At 44.9% G+C, this 21870-nt stretch overlaps 1 protein-coding gene across 2 annotated transcripts; it reads right to left on the bottom strand.

Annotated features, from left to right (window-relative positions):
* Positions 1–1918: 1918 nt before the first annotated feature.
* Positions 1919–12879, bottom strand: TMEM271 (transmembrane protein 271). 2 transcript variants are annotated; one of them, XR_014163933.1, is made up of 2 exons: positions 10793–12879; positions 1919–4259 (listed from the first exon to the last, which is right to left on the bottom strand). XR_014163933.1 is itself a non-coding variant. In XM_081894592.1 (1 exon), the coding sequence occupies exon 1, from the start codon at positions 12029–12031 to the stop codon at positions 10907–10909; it is 1125 nt and encodes a 374-aa protein (XP_081750718.1). In that variant the 5' UTR covers positions 12032–12879; the 3' UTR covers positions 7726–10906. The 2 variants fall into 2 exon arrangements, 1 of the variants encoding a protein (XP_081750718.1); XM_081894592.1 differs by lacking the exon at positions 1919–4259 and having other exon boundaries at positions 7726–12879.
* Positions 12880–21870: the final 8991 nt, after the last annotated feature.

Below are 21870 nucleotides of genomic sequence, written 5' to 3'. Positions count from 1 at the left end.
CTGCAAGTTACTTTTGCAGTCCTTAGTCTCAACATCTCTTGCTTGCAGACCTACTGATGTGAACAGATCAGTATTGGGGATCAGAATTAGAGATAAATTGCCCCCCCCAAAAAATCGAATTTCAAGATTCGAAATGGCACAGGATGACCTAAAGACCACATATTTCACATATCCAATACCTCTTAATCCAGATGTGTTATCAATTCAACCATGTTTTTAATTTATGTGTCTTGTTTGTGGAGTGATTATCTTTTATGCTGAAGGGAGCATGTGAAATGAAGGGAGCTGAACAGTCACCTGCCTCATCTTCCCACACTCTGTCATTCCTAGCCTGCCTACAATACGAGAAGGGGCCCATCTTCCTCCATTTCACCCCCAAGCCCTGCACCAATGCATTGTGGGAAATGGGGTCTCCTCACAACTCTCAAGCTCAGTCTTGTTCACACAGTCAAGGAACACGCTCACACCAAGAATTCTACCCTACGTCGATTCCTCCACATGTAGTGCTCTGCTTCTACATGGAAGGATTTTGCAAAAGATTATGGAGGTTTGCCAGTTGGTGTCTTAAAAACTAGGTAAAGATTAATATAGGTAGTATTGTTTGCTGCCTCTTTAGCTATTTGCTTTAAGAAATCTAGCTCCAGAAGCTGAACTACCCATTATATACAGATATATACAACAATGTTGGGACACGGGTGGCATGTCAAAGTGCAAGTAGATAAATAAGTACCGCTCCGGCGGGAAGGTAAACGGCGTTTCCGTGCGCTGCTCTGGTTCGCCAGAAGTGGCTTAGTCATGCTGGCCACATGACCCAGAAACTGTACGCTGGCTCCCTCGGCCAATAAAGCGAGATGAGCACTACAATCCCAGAGTCGGTCACGACTGGACCTAATGGTCAGGGGTCCCTTTACCTTTATATACAACAATGCCCTGGTGAGGTTTTTTACGAAAGGAAAAATAGCCTTGGGAAGATGTGGTTTTTCACTGAACAATTAAGTGTTTTGTAGGATAATGCTGGGGACGCAGGTGGCGCTGTGGGTTAAAGCCTCAGCGCCTAGGACTTGCTGATCGAAAGGTCGGCAGTTCGAATCCCTGCGGCGGGGTGCGCTCCCGCTGCTCAGGTCCCAGCGCCTGCCAACCTAGCAGTTCGAAAGCACGTCAAAGTGCAAGTAGATAAATAGGGACCGCTTACCAGCGGGAAGGTAAACGGCGTTTCCGTGTGCGGCTCTGGCTCGCCAGAGCAGCGATGTCACACTGGCCATGTGACCCGGAAGTGTCTCCGGACAGCGCTGGCCCCTGGCCTCTTAAGTGAGATGGGCGCACAACCCCAGAGTCTGTCAAGACTGGCCCGTACGGGCAGGGGTACCTTTACCTTTACCTAGGATAATGCTATGCTTTAAAATCTTTTATTGTTCCTAAAATATTGGCTTTTTAATGTATTTATTAGCACCACTCCATGCTGTTTAATTTTGATTGGATCTTTTCACTGCCTGTCAGCAGTTACTCCCAATTAGAAGATGGCACCATGTTAGAGGAGTCATATTCACATACATTCATTCATTCTCTGTTTCTCTCTTCCCCCACTGACCCCATACACACTCAAAGACTGACTATACTAAGGGCAAAACTAGATATGGCACAAGTTATACAATTAGCAATTGTGCAAATGGCTTTTTCAAAGTATATTACAGGTGCCAGGGATGGGGGCTGAAGAGGACCATTGCCTGTAGGGACAGGAAGTTTTAAACACTCCCCCCCCACTGCAGTCCCAATTCACCCAGCCCCTTGCACCTGTTGGTTTGCAATGGGAGAAAGGCACTATTCCAGGCTGGGACTCCTGGGAGGGGTAGTGGTGGCAAAAGTGGCAAAGTGCCCTACCCCATTGAGGGTCCCATATTGTATCAGGCCCCTATAAATACCTGCAGTTAACTTTCAAAATGCCATTCAAGCAATTGCTAATTGTATGAATGGTATTCACATCTAGCTTGCCCCTGGGCTCTTTCAGACAACCTATTTGTTGAGTATCCATCCCCATTTGCTTGCACAAAGCTTCAGCAGAAGTGACAATTATATCCAATCTTTATTGAGCATTTGTTTCCATTTCTTTATGGGGGAGGTATATGACTAATGACAGGGATGCGGGTGGCGCTGTGGGTTAAACCACAGAGCCTAGGGCTTGCCGATCAGAAGGTTGGCAGTTCGAATCCCTACGACGGGGTGAGCTCCCGTTGCTCAGTCCCTGCTCCTGCCAACCTAGCAGTTCAAAAGCACACAGTGCAAGTAGATAAATAGGTACCACTCCGGCGGGAAGGTAAACGGTGCTTCCGTGCGCTGCTCTGGTTCGCCAGAAGTGGCTTAGTCATGCTGGCCACGAGACCTGGAAGCTGTATGCCGGCTCCCTCGGCCAGAAAAGCGAGATGAGGCCGCAACCCCAGAGTCGTCCGTGGCTGGACCTAACGGTCAGGGAGCCTTTTACCTTTACCCTTTATATGACTAATGAACATTTGTCCTGGAGTCATCCCAATTTGCCTGTGGGCTGTTTATACATCTTCCCGTTAATCATTTGTCCCTCCCACACTTCAAAATACATTTCCCCTTCACGTTCCAAACTGCAAAAAGGCCTAATTCTTTTTAAAAGTGGTGTAGTTGCACTAGGGCAACAAAGTGCTTTAGTCAACTTTAATTGTGCAGCTCTAAACTTGCGGTATGTGCTTAAATATGTGACAGTCTGGAGACACCCAGATCCTCTTTGCAGTTCACACACACACATGTAATCTAACTAAAGGAAGTACTTTTCTTTAGAATTCTTACTCTCTACATATGCAAATGTATGCCACTGTGAGTAAAACTCATACAATTATATCAGCCAAGATTTCTCTTAATTACACGAAAGCCCTAATAATTAGTTAGATTATGTGGTTAGTGAAGCCTTTAATATGGTAGACTTAAAAATCTCACCAAGCTGTCTAAAAACTACGAAGGCTCAATATCTTCACAGGTTTTTAAAGGTGTGTTCACACAACTGGCGAAGGCATGGAGATTCCAGGTAGCTCTTTTATCATCAGAAGAGTTCCATGCTACTATACTGATGCCATAAGAAAACATGGTTGTGTGAATCAGCCCTAGACAATAACATTAACAGTACAATCCTATGCATGTCTGCTCAGAAGTCCCCTTGTTTTCTGTCAGGCTTACTCTCAGAGCAGTGTGCACAGGATTGCGGCCCAAAACTGCAGTCCTCATCACATTGATTTGGAGCAAGGATCCATTAACATCCATAGGATTTACTTCCACACAGACATGCTTAGGCTTGAGACATGCTTAGGTTTTTTGGGTGTTTGCCCCCATCTCATAGGAATATTTCATTCCCTCTCTACTTCATGCACGCCAGAAGAATTGGACATCATCCTATCCTATTTTTAGTCTAATCACAGCAAGCTTTTTCACATACCCTCTAACATTATTGCTTAATGAATAGTGGTGATTTTCAAAAGCTGCCAGAAATGACTAACTGAAGCCTTAGTAATATTTTGCAATCTTCTTTCTTTGTAGTCATAAATTTCTCATTGAGAAATTATTAAATACACCTACTACACCACAAACATTAATCACCTGGAACATTTGTGTGCCTTAAAATGAAATAATAATAAAAAAGGTTCATTCATCTAATTTGCCTACCTGATTTTTTTATTTCTAAAATTGTATGCGTGCTTAGTCTTAGTGGACCACAAACTTTTTTTTCTTTTTTCAACACCAGTGTGGCCATTCACTGCAACATATGTCTGCGATGTACTTGCATTTGAGGAAGTCTATGAAATAAACTCACTTTGCAATAAGCTTGCTACGCTTTAAGGTGCCACAATTATTTGTGTTTCTTTATTTTTTGGAATCATGTTGGTTATACTAGAAAAACCAGTGGCCTCATACTGATGAATGCAATTAATAGTCCCAGATGGCCATGCATGAGCCTCCTAACAGATGCATTCATTAAATCAATGGCACTCAGATGTACATCAGCAACAACGGCAATCTCCCTTGCTGAACTGGAACTCATACATTTTCCCATTAATGATTGCACATAGATGCTATTCAACTCTCTCGCTTTCCCCCAATAAACTGGTTGGCATGTTCCCAATGATTTTGGCAGGACTGGACTATTTTTCCTTCACTTTTCTCCTGTCATTAAAACAAGCTCCTTCAGTTATGTGTAATGCCTCAAACATAAGGGAGATGGGTGAGAGTCCTGGATCCAATGATTTCTTTTTTTAAAAAAATTAAGTTAAACTTTAATTTAACAAGTTTAATACTTGAGTGTAACACACAGCTCTTGTGACTTCCCATTCCCCACCCCTGAGCACTGATCTTTGGAACAACTGGAGTTTTAAGACAATTTCAAACTCCAAAACAGCCACCTAAAGCATCTATACAAATAAAATTAAACTCCCTCTGCTTACATATGGCCATTTTTAAAAATTTAAGTTTGTGCCTAAGTATTTCACAGTACAGTTGATCAGAAAACCTGCTTTATTTCCCTATTTAAAGGACAGGTGCAAACCTTTTTTTTTTAAAAAAAGTCCCAACCATGAGAGATGTATGCATGTGCTTAACTTCCATGTGCAAATCAACGGGACTTAAAAGTGTTGAGTTTTCAGCTGGATTGTGAGGTGTGGTGCCTTTTTCTGCACTGAAAGATGCTTACCACAGAAAGTCTTCCACTTTAATGTGCTTAATGTAGGAGAGACATTGGAGGTGGTGTGTGTGTGTGTGTAATATTGCCATCTTGCTCTGTTTGGAAGCTTCCCAGAAATACTTGCTTGGCTCTGTTGGGAAAAGAGTGTTGGACCACGTGGTCCAATCAAGCCTAAGCAGTCCTTTCAATACCAGGCGCCTGTTCCATCTAAAGAGAAGGACATTTAATCCCAATGAATTCAATGGAAACATTTCCAAGCACAATTCAAAATGCTGGTGCTGACCTTTAAAGCCCTAAACTACTTTTGCCCTGTATACCTGAAGGAGCATCTCCACCCCCATTGTTCAGCCCAGACACTGAGATCCAGCTCTGAGGGCCTTCTGGCAGTTCCCTCATTGCGAGAAGTGAGGTTACATGGAACCAGGCAGAGAGGGCCTCCTTGGTAGCAGATGTCAAGGATATAAGCAACTGATTTTTAGAAGATATCTGAAGGCAGCCCTGTATTGGGAAGTTTTTAATGCTTGATGTTTTACTGTGGTTTTATAAATCATTGGAAGCCACCAAGATTGGCTGGGGCAACCAAGTCAGGCAGAATATTATTATTATTATTATTATTATTAATTTAACAACAATCACTAGTTTTAACCCCTTCACAATGAATAGGACAGTATATGCATAACTTTGGATGGACTCTCACTCACACCCACACCCACACACCCACACACCAACAAGCACCTCAAAATATTTCTTTTAAATTAAACCTGAATAAACAGTTGTTAAAAATGTTTAACTCTGCAAATTTGAGGTTACTTAACGTGAATATACGTTTTGGTTTTCTTAATGGCCACAACAACCCAGCCAAACTGAGGTATGAGTCAATCCGATTCAAAATGGAACTCAAGTTAGACATGAGAAAAGTCCCATCACATCCCTTTCAATAGGGTTTGGTTGTGACTGATGTTTGCTGAATTGTGCCCACTGTACTATTCCCACAAAAAGATGCAATTCAGCACAGAAGCTTCCTGGCTTACTTCTGTAAAATAGGGCAATGTCCTTTACCCATAATGGCAAATTTCCATGCACACACAAGACATACAGTATAGGTCTGTGACACTTTCGCTTACATCTGTTCTTTTGGCTTGGGGAGGGAAATTTATGTATACGTGCTGGGCTATATCCAAGTAACTTGGAGTAGACCCATTTGAAATGAATGCAACTTAGTCATAGTCACTACTTTCTATGCGTCTACTCTGAGCAGAACTAACACTGGATGCAATTTGTTATTTTAAAGGCAGGGTAGGGAGACTGATAGCATGTACAGTGTATTCCCATAACTGGTAGCCTTCTCTGCCCTGGTTTTAAACTCGGAAGCATAGACCTAGCACAGTCAACCAGGGAATTATCTCATGGGACTCCCATTAAAATGAATGGGAGTTGTTCAAGAGCACAGTACTATTGAAGACTGCAGATCCCCTTCAGATCAACAATGGATTTCACAATAGAGGATTACGACTTTGGTTTGTTTGTTTATTTTTTACTCTGTGGGTGGTTTTCATCCTAAATAACTTAAAATGAAAGCGCTCTGTGAAATCATGAAGTCCCAAATGATAGGGTGGGACTTTATGATACATTCTAGTGTAGAGATTCTCCAACTTTGTTTACGCTGAGCCCTCTTAAATCTGGAAGCATGCTGCCTACGATTTTCCCAAACAAAGATTATTTTTTTAAAAAAAGCCCCTACAAAAACAAGCCTGTAGAACTCGTGATCCATCATGCTGAACACAGTGCAACAACTCCAAGATAGATATCTGTAAACTTCAATGATTTAGGCTGCAGTTTGCAAAAACTAGCCTGATGGGTCCTTAGGGTTCATTATGGATTTTGCTTTGAGGTTTAGACCTGGCTCTCACACAAGATGGTAAAATCCCTGCCCAGACCGCGCCACTTCAGCTTGCTAATGCTGGAATATATGACTAAATTCTCCTGCTCACAAACAAACAAAACAAAACCCCAGCACATAAAAACTGATTAGCGAGAAAACCCTGATTAGCATGTAGGTAGCTGCTCTGCAGCCACAATTAGCCATCTGAGCCAGCATCTACATTCTGAAGTAGCATAGACCAGATACGTGCTTACCTTCTCATGCTCAGCTTGAGATAATGAGGCCTCTCTCGTTTAAGGTTTTTTCTTTTTCTTTTTTTTTAAAGGATTCCAGACAGAGCATCTCAATCAGCTTATGCTCTGGCTCAGTGAGATGGTTTAAGGGCTCCTGTTTAGAAGCCAGTTCCAAAACTTATGGAAGCCACTATAACTGCATTCATGCTGAAATCAGGCTAACTGAACCGTATAGGACTACAGGGCCAGCTTAAATATGACACCTTTCTTGGAGTGTATTGCATTTCCATGTAGGAAAGAACATGTAAAGCGCAAGTAAATTGGGACCAAACAGTCTGCATGCTCGCCCCCAATATAAATGCTGTCCATGTAGGAAATCTGTCATTATTTAAAGCATTCTCATGGTCTAAACAGCTCATCACAAACCAAACTGTTCCTGGATTCAGGTACGGAATCACACATTTGAACACTCCATAATAAAATAAAAAATTGGAAAGTAATAGAATGTTAGCATGCCTGCAGACATGGCTAGTCTAGGAGCCATTTCCACCCTAATGGGCTTTTATAACACACACACACACACACACACACACACACACACACACACACGAGCAGTGCTATTTTTGTAGAAAAAAGGTGCTGGAAGTCACCCTGAACACCTCCCTTGTTCTCTTATAATGGCAATGGCGCCCACTTAAGAGGGGCCAGAAGTGAGTTCTGGTGAGTTCCAGCTGGGAAAAAAAAGCCCTGTACTTATGCAATCCTTGCCTACAATCTAAAGTGGTCTGCCTAGCCCAGGAACAGTTTTAATCACATGATTAGCTATTTGTCTGGACCTGTTCTCGTTCTACTGAAAGATGCCAATATGAATAGCGCATTGACCACACCCTTTAATGTAGGAAGAAGTATGCAATGTGAGCTTTTAAAAAAGAAATTAGGTTGTTTTTATTTAGATACTTCAATAGGGATTTCAAAACTTAATTTAGGCACCAGATTATCTTACAAAATTCCTGGCCATATATACATCCAAAATGTGGCCTGACTGCACTGTAGTTAAGGGGACACGATTTGCTAGGAACTTCTCTTCCAAATATCCCTGTGAAGAAGATGGGAGGAGTACAAGGGTACAGCCATTCTGTTCTACAACTCCTATTCATTAAAATAAAATAAAATGTGTTGGAGATGTTTCTTGTGGACTGGGCCCAAAAAGGATCCACGGAGATAGAATCTATACTAGTCTAGAGAGTAAAGAAATGAAGAAGGAAGTGCAGTACTTCAAACTAGGTCTTATGTACTAGATAAGCATTGTGCTTGCTCTCAACAAAGGAGAATCTTTTACATAATTTATAATAATAATGGTGGCTCTAACCTTTGAAAAAATGTGAAGCTACCTTGTGAACTGGATTAGTTGCTTTTGATCCATTTATCTAGGGTGCAGGTTTTGCTTAGTTTTTAAAGGTATATAGTTTTAAATGTTCTAAGGCATTAATTTTTTTTGCATTTTAGATTATACAAAGTGTGCAAGTCGAAACAACTTCAGATAACAAAGTAGTGCAGAGAGGCTTTTACCACTGTTGAACTTTTAATCTAAGGCTGCAGATTTTAGACTTTGTTCAGATCCTTAATCAAAAAATAATCTTCTGTACATCGCAAAAATAGGACAAAAACTGTTTTCCTTTAACACTGTCTCTGTTGATAACGCTCACATTCCGCAGCAGTCTCCTAAAATGAATTATTATTAATATTTATATAGCGCCATCAGTGTACACGGCACTTTACAAAGTAATATAAGCAGCAGACAGGTCCCTGCTACAAGGAGCTTAACGAAGGGGTGGAATTTTAAATGGAATTCTGTCTTAACACATAGTAGCAAGAATAATAGGTGAACAATATGAGCTGAAGTCTCTCTCTTTCATCCTTTTGAACAGCTCTAAATTAAGCCTTCCTTTTTATGCCAGTGTTCCAAAAAAATAAAATAAATTAATTGCCTTCCCTATGCTACCTGATTCATTGACATTCTCTAGCAGACTGAGGGCTAAACCACCCACGATGCCTGAGATTTGTGACCAGATCTCACAATGCACCTTTCTTTCATTTTAAAACAGGTGCAATTGGCTCTGAATTTGATAACTGCAGCGATGCTGGTGGGGTGTGTGTGTGTGTGTGTGTGTGTGTGTGTGTGTGTGTTTTTTACCCTCTCGCCAGTTTCCAAATTTAAATTGCCCTGGAATATGCTTTTAGCCTCACAGAGGGAAATTCCAGTATTCTAGAAGGGCTACACAAGCCATTTATAGGGGTAGGGCATTTAGATAAGAGAAATGATAAAGATGAAAACATTAAATGCTTTTCTCTTCCAGCATTGCTATTCAAAACAAGGCTGGAGCCCCTTGCACCTGTTTAAAAGCAAAATGAATGTCATGAGAGTCGATCACGGGTCTCCTGTGTCACTCGTGGCTTTGCCTCCAAAAGAGCGTTTTTGGTGAAACTATTAAAATATCTAGACAAGAGTTTAGTCACTATAATCGGAACCTTTTTAATGCAGTGTTATTATTTTCAATGCTCACCTGTTGAATTCTGTCAGAATATGTTTTTTTTTTTTTTACTAAACCATACTTCAAAGGAGTTTGGGTAACTCCGCTGAAAATTGTGACCATCAGTTAAGGCTGCTTAAAGCATATATAGATATATGTATATATTATGTATTTATATTTAAATAAAAACTTATTATTCAAGCTTCTCAGATTAATTAATCGGTAACACTAAAATGAAACTACTTACAAGAATAACTGGCTGCATGTGTACAAAATAGGATTAGACTTGTTTCAAAACAAAATAAAAAATAAATATAAGCCCTGCTTTGCATTAAAAACACAGAACCTGTTTACAAAAAGGAATGTATGAGACGATTTGGACTTTCCTTCTATTCAATATAGCATTTCTATCGTAGTAAAGGAACTGATTTGTTAATTCTACGTTGCAATGACTTTACCAAACATTTTCACTATAGACTTTTTGAAAGCTTTTACAGTAGGAAATTATCAACAAAAAGCAGGCACATTAGTGTACAAAAATGTTGCTGTTGATTCTCCCCCCCCCCTTTTGAAAGTGCAGGTTTATCATGTGCATCTTACAAGACCAACAATGGTTTTAACTCTCACTGAATTTTAAAATTTAAAACATAAAATCTCCCAGGAATACTGTAAACATAAGAGGCTTGGATCGAAACTGCTCTCGGTCTCTCTTCATGGTTAGAAATATATTTGCTTGAGAGGGAAAGATTCATCCTTACATTTTGTGTGTGTTTTTCTTGTTCTGGCTGGCTTTCTAACGACATAATTTTGTAACTCTTAAAGCTGAGGCTATCATGAAGATTCATTTGAAGGGGGCGGGGGCAGGTGTGTGGGTAAGCCAGGCTGATTCATTAAAACAAAGCAAAAACAAATCCGAGCCAAATATGACTGTGTAAACCAACCCTGAAATGTTCGCCATTCAATCAATATCGAAGAGATGGATGAAAAGATTCCACCAGACTAGGGGGGAAAAAAGGGGTAAAATTAAGAAGGTACTAAAAGCATCATCCCCAAGTAGGCCCAGCCATCTTTAAGAAACCCAAGAGAAAAATGCACTTTGCTAAAACCTCTAGTATGTAGCTATAGATTTTAGTGATAGAACCAAAAGGAGCAGGAAAAGAGAAATCTCGACAAGGACATATTGGAGAAACCTCCAACAGGTTGCAAAACACTGGCAACTTTCTGAAACTGTTCAAGACTTCTCCATCAAAGAGGCGATGAAGAGAAAGTGTGCCTGGTCTTCAGAAAAACGAAGCCAAAGTGGTCTGGACCAATGTTTCAACTTGCCACCAGATCCGCCCCAAGAGTGTGCACCAGCCTTGTCTCATGCTAGGTATCTTACGGGCACCTGCCTCTTTAGACGGAGGGTTCTCGGAGGAGTCCGCACTGCTACTACCACCTGTGGCTTTGGCCTCACCTTGTGCTACTACTGGTCCTGCCAATAAAGTGTTCCTGCTCTGCCCCAATTCGCCTCCTACTGCCCCTTTCGGTCCAGCAGGCCGATTGTCCAAAGGGCGCTGTCCGGTGGTGCCTAGATGCGGTTGGCACAGGGCTCCCTGGGATAGATTTCCTCGTAGGCCGGGGGCTGCTCGTTGGGCAACGGGTAACAATACAGGTAGGACACCTGGAGGTCGGGGTCCATGGGCGAGTAGCCCGGCAGCTCGACGGAAGGGTGACCCCCACAGTGCACCTCCACGCCCGCCTCGTCGAACACGTGGAAAACCCCGACGTTGATGTACGACACGGCCTGGAAGGCGCAATCGCCCCCGGGGGACACATCGGGGTCTTCGCTGGAGAAGATGGAGCCTTGGCTGGGGCGCTGCGGACGCCGTCCAACACCGGCGCCACCACCGCCACCGCCGCCGCCCCCGGGACCCCGCCGCCTTCTCCGCCGCCCGCCTGCCACGTGGTGGTCGTGCCGTCGGCGCCGCCGTCGCCGCAGCCCCCGCTGCTGGGCCGCCTTGTAGTTCTTGACCAGCAGCAGGTTGAGCAGCCCCAGCAGGCACTCGAGGGCGTTGAAGATGGTGGAGATGACCAAGCCCCGCTGGTAGTCGCGCAGCTTCTGGCAGCGCAGAGCCGCTGCTGCCGCGCCGTCGGGGCTGCTGCCCGCAGGCCTGGCTCGGGCGGGCGCTGCTCCTGCTCCTCCGACTCCGGCCTGCAGGAGGCAGTAGTGCGAGTACTTCTTCTCCACCAGCGACACCGTGTCGCCGTCGATGACGGCGCCGGCGAAGGCGCTCAGCACGCCCAGCATGAAGACCAGCGCCCCCAGCAGCAGGAAGTTTTGTCGCCCGTTGGCGGGCGCCTTGGGCGGCGCCTGAGGCGGCGCTTGGGAATCCCCGCTCACCGGCACGGCCACCACCTCGCTGCCCGCGTGGCCTCGAGGGGGCGCTGCGCCCGCGCCCTCGGCGCCGCCGGGTCCGGCGTGGTCGTCGGGCTGGCGGCAGCAGAAGAGCGCGGAGCCCAGCAGCGAGAGGCCGGTGGCCAGCAGCAGCCCCGAGTAGAAGGCTCCGGCGGCGCTGCCGAGGCGGAAGGGCTCCCCCTTGAGTTCGGAGCCCAGCGAGAAGCACTTGAGGCCCACGGCGGCGGCGCTCAGCGCGCAGGCGAGCAGGAGGCAGCTGGAGAGCGCGGCGCAGGCTCCCCGGACACTCCACTTCATCCTCCGCGTCTCCTCCGCCGCCTGCGCCTCCTCCTCCGCCTCCGCGCTGCCTCGCCTCGCCCGCCTCCCACCGCCTGCGCCTCCTCCTTCGCCTCCCTCCTGTCCTCATCCTCCCGTGTCCTCCTCGGCGCCGGCGGCCTTTGCCGGGGAGGCGGCCGCCGCGCGCTGCGGGGACATAATGCTGCTGCTGCTGCTGCTGCTGGCGGCGCCAAGAAGGGAGCTGTCCAAATGCTCCGACGACGCCGTTGCTCGGGCTCTCGCTGCTACCGCCACAGCGGCCGCCGCTACTGCTGCTGCTGCTTGCCGCTTGCCGCCGCCTTCGCCTCTCTGCAGGCAGCCGGCAAGCACGGCTCGCGCGCACGCTTCTCCCTCCCCGCCCCGCTGCTGCCTCCCTCTCTCTTATCCAAGCGGCGGCTGCTGCTGTTGCTGCCGCCGCCGTCGTCTCCCGCGCTCCGCCGCCGCCGCCGCTGCTGGGAGCCAATGAATTATTGATGGCAGCAAGTTCCCGCTCGGAGAGGGGCAGCCACGCGCTCGACGGCAGGGGAGGGGCCGGGCCGGCGCAAGTGGTGTGCGCTGGGATGGCATGGGGGGGGGAGAGAAAGAGGTTTCTCTCGGTTTCTCCTCTTTGCTGATGCAGACCTCGTACCACCTCCCTCTCCCCCCACCCCCACAAGGGCTCAGTAGCGCCGTCCATTCGCACCAAAGCGCGAGGAGCGCGTCGGTGGGCAGAAGCGGCGCGCGCGCCGGGGGCGCACTGGAAAGTTGGAGAAAGGTCAGCCCGAAGATATTCCCCTCGAGGGCACCACGAGTGCCGTCGTTTTTCGCGCCTTCTCCCCCTCCCCAAAAAGTGGTAGGTCCGTGCCTCACTCCCCCCCCGCCCCCCGCCTCTCTTCTTCCACCCCCAACTGAGGTGAGAACTTCGAAGTCTCCTGCACCTGGCAAAGTCCTTCGCGCCCGAAAGGAGGCGCCCGAGTTACCTCAGCGAGAGAGGCTTTCCGTTGGGTTGCAACGAAGCGCAGCCTGGGGAGAGCGGAGTTAGCTTTGGAAAATAAAAAAAAAAAGTGGGTGGGCGCGTGGGGAAGGGGGCCTTTTCATTCATCAGTAACGTGGTGATGAATCTCCGCTGCCTCCTCAGAGCTACACCTGTAAAGCGCGGAGAAGAGGGAAGATTCCCGCCCCTTCGAAGGAGCTCGTGCCATTGTCGCGAGTTATTTTGATCCGCGCCGCTGTCATTTTTAGCACCGAACTAACATGCCGGGGGAGGATGTTTTAGAAAAGGGCGAGATGGGGGATGTATTTTAAGCAACTGGGAAGAAGCGGAAATTGGCGAGCGGCATGAGGCGTCGGGGAAATCGGGGACGGAGACCGAAAGTGCTGGTGAAGTTTAATAATAATAATAATAATAATAATAATAATAATAATAATAATAAATTTTATTATTATTAAAATTATTTTATGACTAGCCCCTAGTGCTCAGGTTGTGCTATCAATGGCTCTCTTCCGCCTCCCCTTTGCGGTGCATCTCTTTGCGCGCTTTCCTCTTGGGGTGGGGGGCACTAGCCCCCCTGAGCACTGTGGGGGTCTTTCTTCGGAGTAAGCATGCATAATATTGGGGTGCACATCTCCCTGGAGTTGCTGGTGACCAAATGATGTCTTATTTACCATCCCTCATTCTTCCTTAAATGATGATGATGATGATCTTACTCTTTCCCTATAGCTAATAGCTGTTGCGCGCTCTCTGGCTGGCTGGTGTTTGGCAAGAAGCGAGCGTGGCTTTGACGACCAAGAGAAAGCAAACGCCCATGGAGGAGCCTATAAGCAGGCTTGTGTCCAGGCTCTGCTGCCCCCCTGAGCATCGGGCTCCAGGGGGAGAGATGCGTGTGTTTGAAAGCAGAGGGAGGCGAGGACCAAGAACTGACTACAAGGGGCGCTTTCCATCTCCCAAGCATCGCCTGTCAATTAAAAAGGAACCGTGGAATCAACATGGGAAGGTGACGGAAGGCTTTGCGCTCCTGACAGGGTGGCCACGTAGAATCCGCTTTTGCTGCGCTTCGGGACTTGATCTCTTTCCCCCTCCCTCCTCCCTTTGCTTCTCCAGAGATTTTGATCAGGAGCTTCTGCTGCTTAGCAGCCGGAAGAGATCAGCTCAGTCTCTTCGGCACATTCCTTTCCCTTGCTGGGATTAAAAAAAAGGAGAAGATACCAAGCGGTTTTCATACCAGCAATTACTCAGCATGCCGAAGACCTTAAACTCCCTTTAATCCAGTTTCTCGTTCACATGGAAGGCAGAACAGGAGGAATATTCCCCATTAAAGAAGCAGTATATGCAGCCCCTGCTCCACAGTGGAGTCTCCCCCCCCCCCAGCATTAACAGCTGATTTTATTTGAGGTGGATTTGCATTTCAAAGCTTACATGCAACGGAGTTGAGTATTTAATAGCTGGCTGTTTATTAGATTTCATTTTAGAAGCCTGCCAAATACTAATACAATGATGACAGACTGACTTCGAGGCTGAATTTCACATTTGGAGTTCAGTCGAAATATCTAATAAAAAAAGTCCACGGTCAACAGCTGAATATTACAATTGGAATTTTTCAGACCTATAAAGAAAATACAGCATAGACAGAGGTTTTCAGTCACTAAGAGTTATGCTAAGGGTGCAGAGGGAGATATTACCCATAGAATCATAGAACTTTAGAGGGACCCCGAGGGTCATCTAGTCCCACCCCCAGCAATGCAAGATTCTCGACTAAAGCATCCATGACATGACCATCCAACCCTCCAAGGAAGGAGAGTCCATCACCTCCTGAGGGAGTCCATGTCGTGGTCAAACAGCTCTTATTTTCAGAAAGTTATTCCAGATGTTTAGTTGGAATCTCCTTTCTTGCAACTTGAAGCCATTGGTTTGGGCTCTACCCTCCAGAGCAGGAGAAAACATAAGCTTGCTCCATCTTCCACGTGGCAGCCCTTTAGATATTTGGAGAGGGCTATCATCTCTCCACTCAGCCTCCTTTTATCCAGGCAGGGTATAAAACAAACATACCCAACTCTCTCAACTGTTCCTCATAAGGCTTGGTTTTGTTAAGTGCAAGTCAGGTTAAGTAAACCTTAAGTGAGAAGTGACAGCAGCCACGAAATTAAAAGACGCCTGCTTCTTGGGAGAAAGGCAATGACAAACCTAGACAGCATCTTTAAAAGCAGAGACATCACCTTGCCAACGAAGGTCCGTATAGTTAAAGCTATGGTTTTCCCAGTAGTGATGTATGGAAGTGAGAGCTGGACTATAAAGAAGGCTGATCGCCGAAGAATTGATGCTTTTGAATTATGGTGCTGGAGGAGACTCTTGAGAGTCCCATGGACTGCAAGAAGATCCAACCTATCCATTCATAAGGAAATCAGCCCTGAGTGCTCACTGGAAGGACAGATCCTCAAGCTGAGACTCCAATACTTTGGCCCCCTCATGAGAAGAGAAGACTCCCTGGAAAAGACCCTGATGTTGGGAAAGATGGAGGGCACAAGGAGAAGGGGACGACAGAGGACGAGATGGTGGGACAGTGTTCTCGAAGCTACCAGCATGAGTTTGACCAAACTGCGGGAGGCAGTGGAAGACAGGAGTGCCTGGCGTGCTCTGGTCCATGGGGTCACGAAGAGTCGGACACGACTAAACAACAACAACAAGTGAGAAGTGTATCAATTTTCTATCCCACCTCTATAGTCACCACACTCTTTGCAATCTCTCTCTCTCCTTCCTGCCCCCCCCCTTTATGTAAAAGTGATCAATACTTGTAGGGGTTTTCTCATCCTACTGTGTGGAATAAACTGTTCCTTCAAAACATGAGAATATAGGTTTCCTTTCAGCTCACAGATTCCTCATTAGATGCCTTATTCTGTACTGTGCCAGCAGTCTCTCTTTCTCACCACCACACTGCAAACACTTTGCGCTCACACTCTCTCTGGTGCTATAGCAAAGAGTTAAAATATGCCACCCAAATACGCTACCCCAGTCTCTGAGTGGTGTGAGATTCCAGGTGTTCCAGGAGTTTACCCAGTGTTCATTTTTCCTTTTGGGAATGAGGCATGATGGCGACTGTGATGTCTTTATGATATTTAGTTCATTTATACATATAGACAACCTGATGAAGGGGTTCACAGCATTAACACACCAAGAGGGTCTTCTTTCTCCTATAGCCACAGCCTTGGATTCAAACAGAAATCAAATATCATGCTCTGCCTCTCTGGCTTCCCAGCTTGCTGCTTTACGTGCTAAGAGGAAGGCACACTTGGCAAACCCTCACTGTGATCAACCAATGTCCCCACTGTGGAAGGACGTGTGGTTCCAGAATTGGCCTCCACAGTCACTTACGGACTCACTGTTAAAACCGTGTTTACGGAAGACAATCTTACTCCGCTACGAGTGATCGCCAAAGAGAGAGAGACTTTCTGCCTCACATAACACAGACTCTCCACTCTATACTGTGTTTTTTGTCCTTCTAATTATGAGCTGGGGGAGGAGCACCACCCATTTGCCATCTCACAGAGAGCCCCCTCTCCTTTGCTTTCTTAATGGCCCATCACCCAGGTGATTACTTGAACACAGGAAGTTAGCCTTACTTGAGTAGCTTTTAACACCAAGGATTAGGAGTGTCTGGCACCCGTAGACTCACAGCAATGCATATATTCTCATGCAGCAGGATGCGTGCATGTTTCTTACTCCCATAAATGTAGCAGAGGAGTCTACACACGGCAGTTCCAGGTGACCAGATCATCATCATCACCACCATCATCACCTTAAGGTACCAGGATGGGTTTCAACAATTAAAAGGCAAATGTTTAGCACATTTTATCACTCATGGTGGTCTTGTAGAATAATAAAATAATTATGGGAGATGGTTTATAATGAACTTAAGAAAAATGTTTAAAGGACCCTTTCCTACTTTCCTAAAAACCCAGGAGCTTTTCTTCTGGGAATAATAACAATAGAAATCCCAAAAAATCAAACAACTCTATGGATGTATGTGACTACAGCTGCCCGAATTCTGGTAGCATGAAAGTGGAGAACAGATGCAGTACCATCAAGAGAAGAATGGCACCTTAAAATATTAGAATATATAGAACTGAGCAGCATGATAGATTAAGAAATAAATGATAATTTAAAAAAGGACTGGACATTACATGGAAAAATATTATAACAAGAAAATAAGTGTAACAGACTGGGAGAAAAATACTCAGCAGTACATGTGACAAGGTGGGACAGTGTAAGGTAATGAAAATAACTTAGCAGAATAAGAAAACACAGTCAAAAAGACAACAGATAGGAAACCAGAGAAAGAGTGGAAGGGGAGTTAAGGCTCATAAGAATCAATTAAATCAGAGGAATAAGTTACTATTATTATTTACAGTCGGTGTCTGTAACGTACTATGCATTGATGATATGATAAAAATGAAAAGCAAATAAATATATCTATCATCTATCTATCTATCTATCTATCTATCTATCTATCTATCTATCTATCTATCATCTATCTATCTATCTATCTATCTACCTATCTATCTATCTATCTATCTATCTATCTATCATCTATCTATCTCTATCATCTGTCTATAAAACAACTATTAAAAGGCAATGTTAAAAGCAGTTTAAAGCAACTTACAATCACAGAAATAGTTTGGCTCCTAAAAATATACCTCTTTGGTGTCAAAAGCCGGGGAAAAGAGGCGTTACTAAGTCATTTTGTGCATGAACCATGATAGGTACAGCTGCCACTTGGGAAATGATCATCTGTATTTGAGCTAGAGCCAATATGGTATGTAAGATACAACTGCAGCACCAGCATTGTCTGTTTAGCAATAGCCAACCAAATGCCTCTAGAAGCAGGTCATGAAGCTGATTAATCTCCCTCGTTTGTCTGCTGAATCTGGAAATTTTAGAATTTACAAATGTAACCTGGCTGCAACAAAATGTTGCAGTGTGGCTTCTTTTGAGTCTCCCAGCCATGCCATGTCCGAGGATTCTCTGCTCTGCTTCTGGCATTCCATGGCCACTGAACATGCTCAGTCCTCACTGGGTTGTGGTTTCTTTGTGTGCATGTGTGCTAGGGTTGCCTAAATATTTTTATTTCTTTATTTTACTTCCCCAAACTTTGGGTTTCACAAAACAACAACAACAAATAAATCTGCAACCTCCCTCTTATTTCTCAGTATCCCCTTTTTAGTTCTGTTGGCACTCACCACCTTGAATTCACTATTATAATTTCACTATTATAATTTTGTTTAACTATTATGGATGAAAGCTGCTGTATGACTTTCTTCCATGAATCTGGCTAATCCATTTTTTCCCTTTCCCTTTTTAAAACTGAAGCCATTTAAACAGTGTACACCAGCAGTAAATCCAGTAAGTCTACAAAGTGCAAAGAAATACTTTTCTTCTGTCTGGTGTCCGATGGATCAAATTCCAGTAAACTACAAGAAATGCATTTTTATCTAGATAGAATTATTATAAACCCCTGTCAATCCCTCTTTAGCCATATTACACCCCCGACTAAAAATATCCAGATCCTTTGGCACCAGCTTGAACCTTTTAGTTGTGGTTTTCTTTTGCTACCTTTTTATGTCTAGAAGATCCTTTTCGAAACAAATCGTTCAGAAGAGCCTTATATATAATACCCTGAATGGGGCTGGATCAAATATTGGCATAGTTTCCGTTATGGCACTTGCTGTTCTGTTTTCAGTCCCTTTCTTGACAAACCACTGGCTTTAAATTTGCTTTTTTCATTGCCAGTGCACCCAATCGCACACTCCTGGTGCGGTTTGCTGTTATAGGCACGCTCCTGGAAATCTTCCTCCATCCTCTTCCTGCACGAGCGATCAATTTGGAGACCTCATGAGATAGAGTTGTTCTCTTAGTGGCAATTCTTCAGGATATATTTTCACAGCTGATTCCAGCGGGAGGCTGCTGCTTGCCAGAGCCTTGCTGCTTGTAATCACGCCTGGGAACATATCCCCAGAGGAAAGCAAACATGCTGATTGTCCTGAGGACTGTATTTGGGCGCACCTTCAGTGAATGAAAGGGCAATGAGAAAGCAGTAGAGATCTCTCCCTCCCCACCCCCTCTCTCACACACACAGCAAATTGGCTAGAGTGCTTCCTGCAACGTTTTCAGTTCAGTGATACTGATGGTGGGTGAAATAGGTTCTAACAAACTGCATATAAAATACAGCACTTAAAAGGCAGGGGTTCTTAAACTGTAGCCTCTGTGAGCTCCAGCTCACAATGAAAATAGCGGCATGGTGTGGGGGTGGTGAAGTGTAGGTGGGTTCCCACAAGGCAAGACACAGTGATAACAGCAAGAACCTTTATTGAACTCCATAACTGGACACAACAGGGACAAAGCAACTGCTTATATACATTTCTGAAGGCCTGGGCCACTCCCACTCCCTACGTGATTGGCTGTCTAGACTTCCAAGCTGCAAATCATGACTCAGAGGTTAAGGACCAATGGCAGAGGCCGAAATCCTGAAATGTTTTGTGATTGGATATCATGTATCGAATCAGAACACAGGAGCTCTAGATTCCTTAGTCTAGACTCAAGCTCAGGCAAACACAGACCACTGAATACATAACAGGTGGGAAATGAAGTGTTGAGCTCCTGTTAAAGAGACACGTCACATTTCAGTTTAAACTACGCATGGCACCTCTGTTCTAGGGCAAATCCCCACTTGTGCCCCATGAGCAGAACTCACCCAACGTGCTGCTGTGGTTATGCATTGTTGGGGAGGAGGGGAATGATGGACACAGAAATGTTTATCTCCCATTACTGATCTTCCTGCTGAGGAACCTCCAAGTAGCCTTAATTTGCCTTAAAGCAGGGGTCAGCAAACTTTTTCAGCAGGGGGCCGGTCCACTGTGCCTCAGACCTTGTGGAGGGCCAGACTATATTTTGAAAAAAATAGAAATGAACAAATTCCTATGCCCCACAAATAACCCAGAGATGCATTTTAAATAAAAGGACACATTCTACTCATGTAAAAACACGCTGATTCCTGGACCGTCCGTGCGCCGGATTTAGAAGGCGATTAGGCCGATTGGGCTGGATCCGTCCCCCGGGCCTTAATTTGCCTACCCATGTCTTAAAGTGAGCTGGGCCATTGGTCTATCCCACAGAGTTTTCTTTCCTACATGGACTCACAGTGGTAAACTTGCCCAGGATGGAACACAGGAGCTTTTGCAAGCAAAGTGTGTGCTGTGTGTCACTAAGCTATCATCCTTCCCATAGGCCAGCACACACATAGACTGCTTCCACACAACCATTGATGCCATTGGTAGTGAGCGAAACGTCTCCTTTTGGTTATAAATTGACCTCTGATAAGCTTCTGATAAACCCCAGGGTTTCCTGAAACACAGGGAGAAGGGAAGCTTGGGACTGGAAAAGAGACATGCGTGCTGGATTTCACTTCGTGTAAGTTTCTTACATGAATCGAAAGTGAAGGATTTATAAATCTTACTGATTTCAGTGACTGAGTCTTTCCAACATGTGTTTAAATCACTCCACCCTGAAAGCAAAAGGGAGTCCAAAGCTCTTTAATGTCTGCCTATTTTCCACCAGAATTTCCCCTCCCCCCCCAAATAATAAGTTAAAACTGTTTAATTTTTAACATATTTCAGGTTTTCTTACTAATAAAGGAAGAAGGATACAAACGTTGATTAAAAAATCATTTCTGGTGGAATTCACTAGATTGTTCTAATCAAAATGAACTGTTTATTTGGATTGTCATTGAAATAAAGTGATATTAGACGGCTTGTGGTAATAATGTACTGATGTGTCTTTTTTGTTTTTGTATTACTGTTGTGTTGTGAGCTGCTTTGGGTGTGTTTATATAACGTGGCATATAAATAATCAAAATTAACATCCGGAAATATCTCAAGAATATATATACGTTGCCTTTGTGGCTAGCAACCCACTCACCTCTTTTTCCCCCCATGGGGGGTAATTTTGACATGGTGAGAGATGAAGACTTAGAAAGAGAGGAGATAAGTGCCTTTTTATCTTCCACCCAAGCTATAAGCCTGTGTCATGCAGAATGCCACTGAGATTTGCCTTTCCTGTTAGTAACTCTTCTGCTTTCGATTGCTGAAAAGAGCTCTTTGGAAATTGCTTATACCACTTGCCAATTGTGTAAAGCTTGTCTTTGACTTATTTATTTATTTCATCTTTGTGGTGCCTTTCCTAAAAGAAAACCCTTTGTATTTGCCATATCATAGTATGTGTATTTTCTTGTATTTTTCAACTTTTGAAATGGGAGCGCACCATTAATCATGCAATATTACTGCCAAATTGGGGGGGGCATGTTTTGTGTGTGTAAACCTGCATTAGGCGCTGTGGGTTAAACCACAGAGCCTACGACTTGCCGATCAGAAGGTTGGCGGTTCGAATCCCCGCAACGGGGTGAGCTCCTATTGCTTGGTCCCTTCTCCTGCCAACCTAGCAGTTCGAAAACACGTCAAAGTGCAAGTAGATAAATAGGTACCGCTCTAGCGGGATGGTAAACGGTGTTTCCGTGTGCTGCTCTGGTTCGCCAGAAGTGGCTTAGTCATGCTGGCCACATGACCCGAAAGCTGTACACCGGCTCCCTCGGCCAATAAAGTGAGATGAGCGCCACAACCCCAGAGTCGGTCACGACTGGACCTAATGGTCAGGGGTCCCTTTACCTTTACCTTTAGGCTTTTTCCAAGATATGGATTTGGATTGGATGAACTACACTGTTGGCCAAAATTGTGGAAACCTTTTGGAAAATATGTATTTCTGAGACTCACAACATCAGTCTTTTTTAGAATAATACCAT

The sequence above is a fragment of the Podarcis melisellensis genome (assembly GCF_964234715.1).
Source record: "Podarcis melisellensis genome assembly, chromosome: 17".
NCBI lineage: Eukaryota > Metazoa > Chordata > Lepidosauria > Squamata > Lacertidae > Podarcis > Podarcis melisellensis.
This window is presented reverse-complemented; position numbering and strand designations above follow the sequence as displayed.